This window comes from Saccostrea echinata, unplaced genomic scaffold (genome assembly GCF_033153115.1).
Source record: "Saccostrea echinata isolate AGI-Se365-2 ecotype Australia unplaced genomic scaffold, CSIRO_AGI_Sech_v1 ptg000005l, whole genome shotgun sequence".
Classification (NCBI taxonomy): domain Eukaryota; kingdom Metazoa; phylum Mollusca; class Bivalvia; order Ostreida; family Ostreidae; genus Saccostrea; species Saccostrea echinata.
The window spans coordinates 9,106,091-9,115,550 of NW_026889754.1; the positions used below are offsets into that span (position 1 = coordinate 9,106,091).

A 9,460-nucleotide genomic window follows, 5' to 3' on the forward strand; every position below is an offset into this window, starting at 1 on the left:
TTCAATTGATATATTTTACGCTTTTCTGTAAAGGTTATTTTTTAAATTTGAATTTCATCAATTTTACTTGTGTAATCAATGTTATCATTTTTTAAGTCTCGAGCGTCAAAAATCTTATACACCAGCAAAAGGCAAAATTCCATCCTAACAGATACCCGTCCTTCATAACAGACGGAATGGACCAGAATAAGACTCAGATGCCACACTTTGTGCATGCCAGTAAATTCACCCCGAATGAACTCCTGCAAGTGGAGATTGTGTGTACAGCTGGTAAAGGTAAAGTACATGGGGTTGGGTTTTTAAGCTTTTTCAATTTATTTGAATACAGCCACTCAACCAATCTAACATGATCTGTCTTACTCAGTGTCTTTTCCTTGATCCCTTCCTGAAGTCTTCTACCTTCAAATGGACAACTGCGCCAGGGAGAACAAGAACAGGTTAGGATTTGATTTGATTTGATTTGAAACATTGCTTTGACCAGAAATATTTATCTGAAGTCTCCAAAAATGTTAAGAATTTTTTTTCCCATTTAAACACTATATATGTTCTTTAACAGATACCCATTAGCTTTTATGGTACATTTGGTAGACAGAAGAATTTTTTGGAAAATCAAGGATTACTTCTTCATTGTTCGGCATTCCCAATAGGACACTGATCAAATGTTTTCTACTGGGGTCTTTCATCATTTAGAATTTTTTTTGGGAGGGGGAATGTAGATCATATAAAATAGAAAAATATAAATATGACAAGGAAACGCTCATTTCAGAAACATAATATTCCAACTCGGTAATTAAATCTGTAACATACTAAGATCATTATGGTGTAACACACACGTGCATATATATGAAGAAAGAATAGGATCGAGTATCCAAACCCCATCGGAAAAGGGTAGGCTCACTTAGGACCGTCAGAAAAACCAAAAAACTGTCCAACTGGTCATATAAACTTTATTTTCCACCGAAATGGCTGAAATAATTCCGAATCGGCGATGAGAACTAAGCAATCAATCCAACACCATCACCCTTTCCGGGATTTTCTATCTTGAATTGGATCAGGATTGTTTTCGAACTTTTCAGCCGAAATATTTTGTAAGCATAAGCTTTCAAATTGCTTCCAATCGGCCTTGTTTAGTTTCCAGTTTGGAGTAGAACTATTTTCTTCGGGTTTATTTACTTTAATTATAATTGGGAAATGATCACTACCACATAAATCGTCATGTACTGACCAGTTAAAATCTAAGAGTAAAGAAGGATCTACTAAAGTGATATCTATTGAAGAATATGAACCATTACCCGGATGCGGGTAAGTACTAGAGTCGTCGTTAAGTATACAAAGATTATGATGTGATATTGCATCTTCAAGTTTTTTTCCTTTATCTGTTATTTTGTCTCTACCCCATAATGGATTATGGGAATGAAAGTCACCCACAATCATAAATGGAGCAGAGAGTTGTTGTATTAATTTTGTAATCTCTAAAGTTTGTAAATTATAGATTGGAGGTACATATACAAAACAAAGTGTAATTGTTTTTTCAAGAGAAAGACGTATAGCTACTGCTTGTAGATTAGTTTTCAAAGCTACTTGGCTGTGAATGTATTTATTGTTAATTGCTATTGAAGTACCACCATATGCTCTTTCAGTTTGAGCATAGTGGTTAAACATACTATAGTTTTTAATATTAATTTTATCTGTTTCTTTTAAATGTGTTTCTTGTAAACATATAGCTACCGGGCAATGGTCCTGAATAAGTAAAGATAATTCGTTAAAGTTGACTTTAAAACCTCGACAATTCCATTGTATAAACATAGGATGATTCATTTTTATTTATTATGAGAAATGGGGAATATCCTCCCTTTATTTTTCTTGGGTGTCGTACTTCGAACTTCCGAGGAGGAATGGCAGGGTGTAATGTCCATCTCCTCGAAGACCCCAAATTTATTGTGGAGAATGACGGCATCTCGTGCCCCTTTGGGCAACCGATCACTCGAATGCTTGGGGATGTTTTTTGAGGGAGACTTGTTTTGTCTCCCTGTTGATGTTGATTTATTCGCAGCCGATGGCTCTGATGTAGCCACAGCTACGGTTTGTGGTGCAGCCGCAACTGCAGGACCTGCAGAAGCGGGTAGTGAAGTGGGTTTACCTTTGTCATTAGATGACAAAGGTATTTTACATGATGAGGCCTGCTGAAATAAGTCTTTTTCAGAGACCTGTGTGGACATGTCCTTCAAAGAGGACGATTTTACAACAGTTGCATATGTTGTCAAATTTGGTTTCGGGACACTGTACATATTTACCAATTTTTTGGCTTCTGAGTAAGGTATTCTTTTTTCAACCTTTACCTTTTGTATCTCTTTCTCTTTTTTCCAAATTGGACAATGTTTAGAGGAAGCCATGTGCCCGCCCTTACAGTTTCTGCATTTGGGTCTTTTTGACAACTTTTACCATCATGTCCCTCTTCACCACACTTGAAGCATGCTTCAGAGGCTTTACAATTGGATTGTCCATGTCCAAACCGCTGACATTTGAAACAACGCAGCAGATTTAGAACGAACATCTCGATTTTCATTTGGTAGAGGCCAACCTTTATGTTTGTAGGAAGTGTTGGCATGCCAAAAGTCAAAAGGTATGTATTTGTTGGTTCGATAATATCATTCCGTTTTTTGGTAAATCGTTTAACAGAGATCACTCCCTGGGATTCCAATTCAGATTGGATCTCCTGTTCAGGAATGTCATCCAGGTCATGATCTCTGTCGAACAGTATGCCTTTGCTTTGGTTTAGTCCACTGTGGATTTGACCCACTACAGGAATATCGGCAAGCATTTTTAAACCTAACAAGGAAGTTGATTGTTGTTTTTTGGTAACTTCAATAAGTAGAGCACCAGATTTCAACTTTTTGACATTTTTGGGAGTACCGATGATGCCTTGAATACCTTTTTGAATGACAAATGGCGATACCTTTGTTAAAGGCTTCGTATGTTGGTCTGATATTTGTGCTTCAAGTGTGATGAAGCGGGGCCAATGTTCCACAACAGAATTAAGTTGTTCATCGTTAAAAGATATATCGAAACCCGCTGGGTAACAACGTTTTTTTGAGAGAGCCATGATAAGAGGAAAAGAGTTTCAGAATCCTTGCTCCCCGCCCGCCTCGGAGCGCCAACAAGGGCGATATCTAGTCAAACGGACATCCGGTAATACTGATACCAAGAGGATACAAAGAAACTATACTCGTACGCGATATGCCTGATTGACCCTCAGCCACCGCTTAATATATAAATATCAACATGGAAACGTAGGTGTATTGGAAATTGCAAAACAGAGACAGATAATTAAAAAAATAAATTGCAAAACATCAATACTAAGGCATGTAGATATTATCAGCTCGGCATGATCAGCTGATTGATCAAGTCGGGCCATACTTGACCTCCCGTCTAGATGAATATGGGGCCAAAGTGGAGTGTTGGTCTATCAGGTGCCTTATACCCAGCACCTGCAGGCCTCAGCCACCAGGATCCCCTTCTCCACCAACACGGGTCACAACCCACGGCCAACAGGTTGCCCCATTTAGTCGCCTCATACGACATGCAAGGGGGTGCCAGGGACCTATTCTTGTCACCCTGGGTCCCCACGGGGGTGTTCCCTGAGGAAGTGTAAGAGGTAAATATATTTATTTTGTATTCAAAATTGGGATTTTTATAGAATAAGTAACATGTTTATTAGCAGATCCTTTGCATAATACTTTAAATGCATAATTATTTTTTATTTTTTTAAAAATGCGGGCTTTATTTACTGATATGTTACAATTACCTTTTTTTTCTATCCTCTCGCACACAGATGAAGTGGCGGTTGATGTGGAGGGTTCCGTATGAGGTGTACGATTTCGTGGAGCAGAGGTGGATGGAGCAGCAAAAATACAGGGGTCCTGAACAGTTGATGTAGCATCTTCATCATCAGGCATGATGAAGCTGTACCGTCTCCTCCCAGATGAAAGTTGGACTGAATTGTCAAGTAATTACATGTATTATGAAATATTTTATCAGTTATATTAAAAGATCTCTCATAAAAGTATTGAGATAATTAAATTATAATTTATTTCATCATGGATTTTCTATAATCCTCACCTCTTTCCTCTACTGATGTACTTAGACGTGATTGGACATCAGCTGTACTGCGAGCTGTAAGGAAAGAAAAACCTGTTATAGGCAGAAAATATAATGAAGAGGTTTTGTTCATACATTAATTCTTTATTCACTGCATTGCTTTTATATCTTAAACTACTGAATACTTAAAATGCATACTTCTTATTCTTTCAGACTGGCGTGCTCCCATGACTTGCCCCGTTACCAATTTCACAACCATTAAGAGTAAAGCAAAGGTATAAAAGCATATTAACCTTTCATAATGTGTTGTATTTCTTCTATGTGTAATGATGTATAGTAATATATTTTTTTACAAATTAACTTTTATTTTAATATATATATACGTATATATCCAAAATGTATAATAATTTATATAATTATCACATTGCTCGACAATAAATATTTAAAACAAGAAAAAACGACAACACAGGTTGTAATTTTTTCTTTCTTTTAAATATAGTTGTATATACCTTGCTGTTTCGTAGCACTAGAAATATTCTTTCTTGCCACAGAAGAGGGAGAAGTCGTGTCCACTTGAAAAAAGGTGTGAAGTAATTTATTTTGGAAGTCGTATTATTTAATTTAACAAACAAGAGGCCCATGGGCACTCACCTGAGTACATAAGCTAGGCAAAAGCACAAATCAGTTCAGTATTGAAAAGATTACGGGGGGGGGGGGGCTTAAATTTTAAACTACCTGATGTTGCTTCCATGTCAATATAACAAATGGCTTTGTTGTACTTGAGGAGATTTTAAAAAATTTTCCCATATATTATTTTGTAAAAATTTGATCCCCCATTGTGGCTCCTCCCTACCCCAGGGGTCATGATTTGAAAGATGCTTCCATATCAATATGACTAAACATAGCTTTTCTGTTCTTGAGAAGAAATATTTTTTCTATATGTTCTTATGTAAAACTTTCTAGCCCCTCCCCCATGGGCCCCACCGTACCCCTGGGGGTCATTATTTGAACAAAATTGAATTTACACTACCTGAGGATGTTATCATATCAAAATGACTAAACACAATTTTCAGTTCTGGAGAAGAAGATATTTTCCTATATGTTCCAATGTAAAATTTTCGATCCCCCATTGTGGCCCTACCTTATCCCCGGGGGTCATCATTTTAACAAATTTGATTCTACACTACCTGAGGATGCTTCCATATCAAAATGACTAATAATGGCTTTGCAGTTCTTCAGAGGTTGATGTTTTCCTATATATTTCTATTAAAAACTTTGATCCTCCATAGTGGTCCCACCCTGCTCCCGGGGTTCATGATTTGAATAAATTTGAATCTACACTACCTGAGGATGCTTCCATATAAATATGACTCACCATGGCTTTGCTTTTCTTGAGAAGAAGATTTTCAAAGATTTTTCCTATATATTTCTATGTAAAACTTTGATCCTCCATTGTGGCCCCGACCTACCCCCGGGGGTCATGATTTGAACAATCTACACTACCTGAGGATGCTTCCACATAAATATAACTCATCATGGCTTTGCTTTTCTTGAGAAAAAGATTTTTAAAGGTTTTTCCAATAAATCTATGTAAAACTTTGATCCTCCATTGTGGCCCCACCCTACCCCGGGGGTCATGATTTGAACAAAATTGAATCTACACTACCTGAAGATGCTTCCATATAAATATGACTCATCATGGCTCTGCTGTTCTTGAGAAGAAGATTTTTAAAGATTTTTCCTTTATATTTGTACGTAAAACTTCAATATAAATATGACTCATCATGGCTATGCTTTTCATGAGAAAAAGATTTTTAAAGGTTTTTCTTATATATTTCTATGTAAAACTTTGATCCTCCATTCTGGCCCCGCCCTACCCCCGGTGGTCATGATTTGAATACACTTGAATCGACACTACCTGAGGATGCTTCCACATTAGTTTCATCTTTCCTGGCCCTGTGGTTCTTGAGAAGAAGATTTTTAAAAGATGCTGTTAATTTTTCACTAATTCTTTATTATCTACCCTTGAAAGAGGGCGTGGCCCTTCATTTGAACAAACTTGAATCCCCTTACCCCAAGGATACTTTGTGTCAAGTTTTGTTGAAATTGGCCACGTAGTTCTAGAGAAGAAGATGAAAATGTGAAAAGTTTACGACAACGACGACAACAACAACGCCAACGACGACAGACAACGGACAAATTTCGATCAGAAAAGCTCACTTGAGCCTTCGGCTCAGGTGAGCTAAAAATCAATATAATTTGATAACCAATAAGAAATGTAAATGTAAAACTGTATTATGTTTTGGGACAAGTATTGAAATGCTGTATTTTCTTCTTTCAGAGTAATTACCACCTTCACCTTCTATAAGAATGTTTTTCCCCTTCGTCTCTGGACTCATTTGTCGCAGAAAATAGTTCATGCATGAGAACATCAAAGCTGTCGGATTGCCTAGCACGTCTCTCCCTTCATTCAAACGAGGACAACTCCCCGTTAGCTGGTATGAAGTCAGAGGAGGAAGAACTTCCAACTGATATACGGAAGTCCGTCTCTGCATCTGAATTCACTTAAAATAAAGGAAAACACTGTAAGGAACTATGGAGAAGGAATTCAACTGCGTTTTACAAATAAAGAAGTATGCCTATTGAAAACATTAAGAAACATACCAGGTTTAATTTCCCAAGAATTTACTTGAGACACCGATGCCTCTGCCAACCCTGCCCATGTATCAAAGAGTGGTGTTGTGTAGTGGTACTTGGGTGGCGCATTTAAGGTGTAAATAGGTGGTCGAAGAATCCGTTGTAAATATTGGACTTTACATCTGCCCTCCACGTGATCTCGGCAAGATGGCCCTCAAATTTTGTTATCTTGGTCCCTGCCATCCGTCTATAATGGTCTTTCGCGTGCTTCCAAGCTCCCTCTATCCTGTTTGTATGGACATGGACCTCTTCATTTGTTTTTTTATTGATATATGACTTCTTGAAAACGTTCTTGTGTAAAACGGTGAAGTGCTGATAGCTGAGATCATTCAGAGGGCCGTACGCAGACCAACCATCGCTGTATATTGTTGAACCTTCTTCTAAGTGTCTCTTGATGATGGGTAGCAGGGTTTCTTCACTTCTGTCAGACACTGGATAAAAAATGATGCTGTTCGATTCCCGCTCTACCATGCCAAATATCCATATCTAAAATAAAACAAAAAATCCTGCTTTAGCAAAGACGCCTACAAATCACGATGTATACATTAATCAAATTTGTACCCACCGAAAATTGAAAAGAAAGTGCTGGAAATTAATATGTAAAATAGAGGCAACTTACCTTCAAACCACGATTTGGGTTGCCTTTGTGGAATTTAACCCGCCTGCCAAAGAGGGATTCATCAAATTCAACTGTGCCCTGAAATTTGCGGTGGCGGATGGTGGTGTGAAAATATTCCTTAAACACCTCTCTTATAAAAGATGCCTAGTTTACCGCTGTAGTAGTGTACGACATTCCCGAAAAGCGGGAACACTGAGCAAACTATTTCTCTCTAAATAACACTTAATAAACAATACAATGTCCTTCAATACCAAATTGCTTCTGTCAAAAAATGAGTAAGTCCTTGACTTGGTGTGAAGTCTGTTTAAGGAACGGCGAAAAATGACCCACCGGGAGCACGTGATAAAGTTGCCAATGTCATGTCCCCAGCACAGTTCTCAACAGGGCAAGCAAAAGATGTGGCCAGCAGATTATTTTGCCTACACCATTGGTAAACCTCATTGTTAGACCTTGAAAAAAGCTCCCGCCACTTTTCCTTGTTTCTGACATACTGCACGGACAGACCTGGAGCTCACAGAACTATTTTTGGGAAGGGTCATTTTATAGCGTGAAGGGGGATGGCCAGTTACAATGTAATTAAAATAATCGAATATGAATAGTTTGGGGCGGGGTATTGAAGTCACACCAGAACAGCTAATCTGAAATTCTTAGCAAACAAGATAGAAAAAGAAAAATAAATAAAGCATGTTTAAAGTTTACAAATATTATAATTCTTGAAATGTACATATTTTAACGTAAATGTCTGGGAACGTATCTTCTAACCCGTCCGTCTATATACTTATATCGCCTAGCACCGACATTCCATGCGTATAGGTTGTAATTTCTCCCATTGGAGAATAATCTACAATTGCGTTCTAAAATGTCTAAATCATGGTTTGGAAGTAACGTCGAAATGTTTTTTTTAATTGCTTTTTTTTTAATTAGCCTTACCTGAAAAGTGCATTAAAGTGGTTAAAGGCCGAGGAATCTCTGGCCAATCTCGTTAACGCAACCCATTCCATAAAAATACATGGATTTAAACCGTTGATACAAACGAAAGCACTAATAGTAATTCTTTGAAAGTGCTTCAAACATGGAGTCCAAAACAATCGTCTAGTGGACAATGGCCAATCCTTTGCTGGTCCTACGATGTCGACATCCATTTCTCAGGAATTGCTCTGTTTCTGGATGCCATTTTATTTTGTGAAGAGCGTGTAGTGTGTGTGTGTGTACTACTGTGTAAGCTTTTATTATTGTATTGATGCATTGGTATTTAAAAAAAAAATAAATTATCTTTGTTTCATTTACTTAATATTATTTTATGTAACTTGTATGCGCTAAAAAAAAACACCATTTCTTTTAAATGTTCTAAACTTTATTAAAATAAGAACGGGGGTTGCAATGAATGTCGGACAGGAAACAGATTATTTTGAACTTATAATGCGAGAGTAAAAGTTAAATTAAAAAAGGAAGATGCTAAGGAAACATTGTATGGTGTTTCTTTGTGAAAGATAAGAGAATTGCAACAATTAAGAAAAAGTGTGTGTGTGGGGGGGGGGGGTTGAATGTCCTTATAATTCCTAAAATGTGCAATTTCGTAATTAAGTAAAAATTATATTTTTAATTTATATCCGAGGTAAATTAAAACGGAATTAATGTATTGATTTAAGAATGGTTAGAATTTATTACGTTATACATAAATTGGGGGACATCATGAAAAGGGGGGTGTAATTGTGGTAATTGACGGAATATAATAATAAATTATAAATCATTTGTTTTTCTCTGATATAAATTTATAACGGAATAAATGTATTAATTGAAAAATAACAAAATATTGATCCGTTATAAATCAGGGGGGATGGGGGGGGGGTCTTGATTATGCTAATATTTGATATAATGTACCATTTATTCCGTGATTATTGTATAAATTATTTTTTCTGACATTAATTTTATACACGGAATAAAAGTATTGATGATAAATGGTATGAATTCAAAAGATGTACTTTATTCCGTTATAAATTTTAAGAAAAAAAAATAAAAGGAGGGTGTGTGATTTTCCTTATAATT

General features: G+C 36.7%; 1 protein-coding gene and 1 pseudogene across 1 annotated transcript; both read right to left on the reverse strand.

The window, feature by feature from the left end:
* Positions 1–2,335: 2,335 nt before the first annotated feature.
* Positions 2,336–3,103, reverse strand: LOC133179627 (uncharacterized). Its single transcript, XM_061314333.1, has one exon. The coding sequence runs from the start codon at positions 3,101–3,103 to the stop codon at positions 2,336–2,338; it is 768 nt and encodes a 255-aa protein (XP_061170317.1).
* Positions 3,104–6,564: 3,461 nt separating this feature from the next.
* LOC133179628 (uncharacterized) lies at positions 6,565–7,775 on the reverse strand (annotated as a pseudogene).
* Between the last annotated feature and the right edge of the window lie 1,685 nt (positions 7,776–9,460).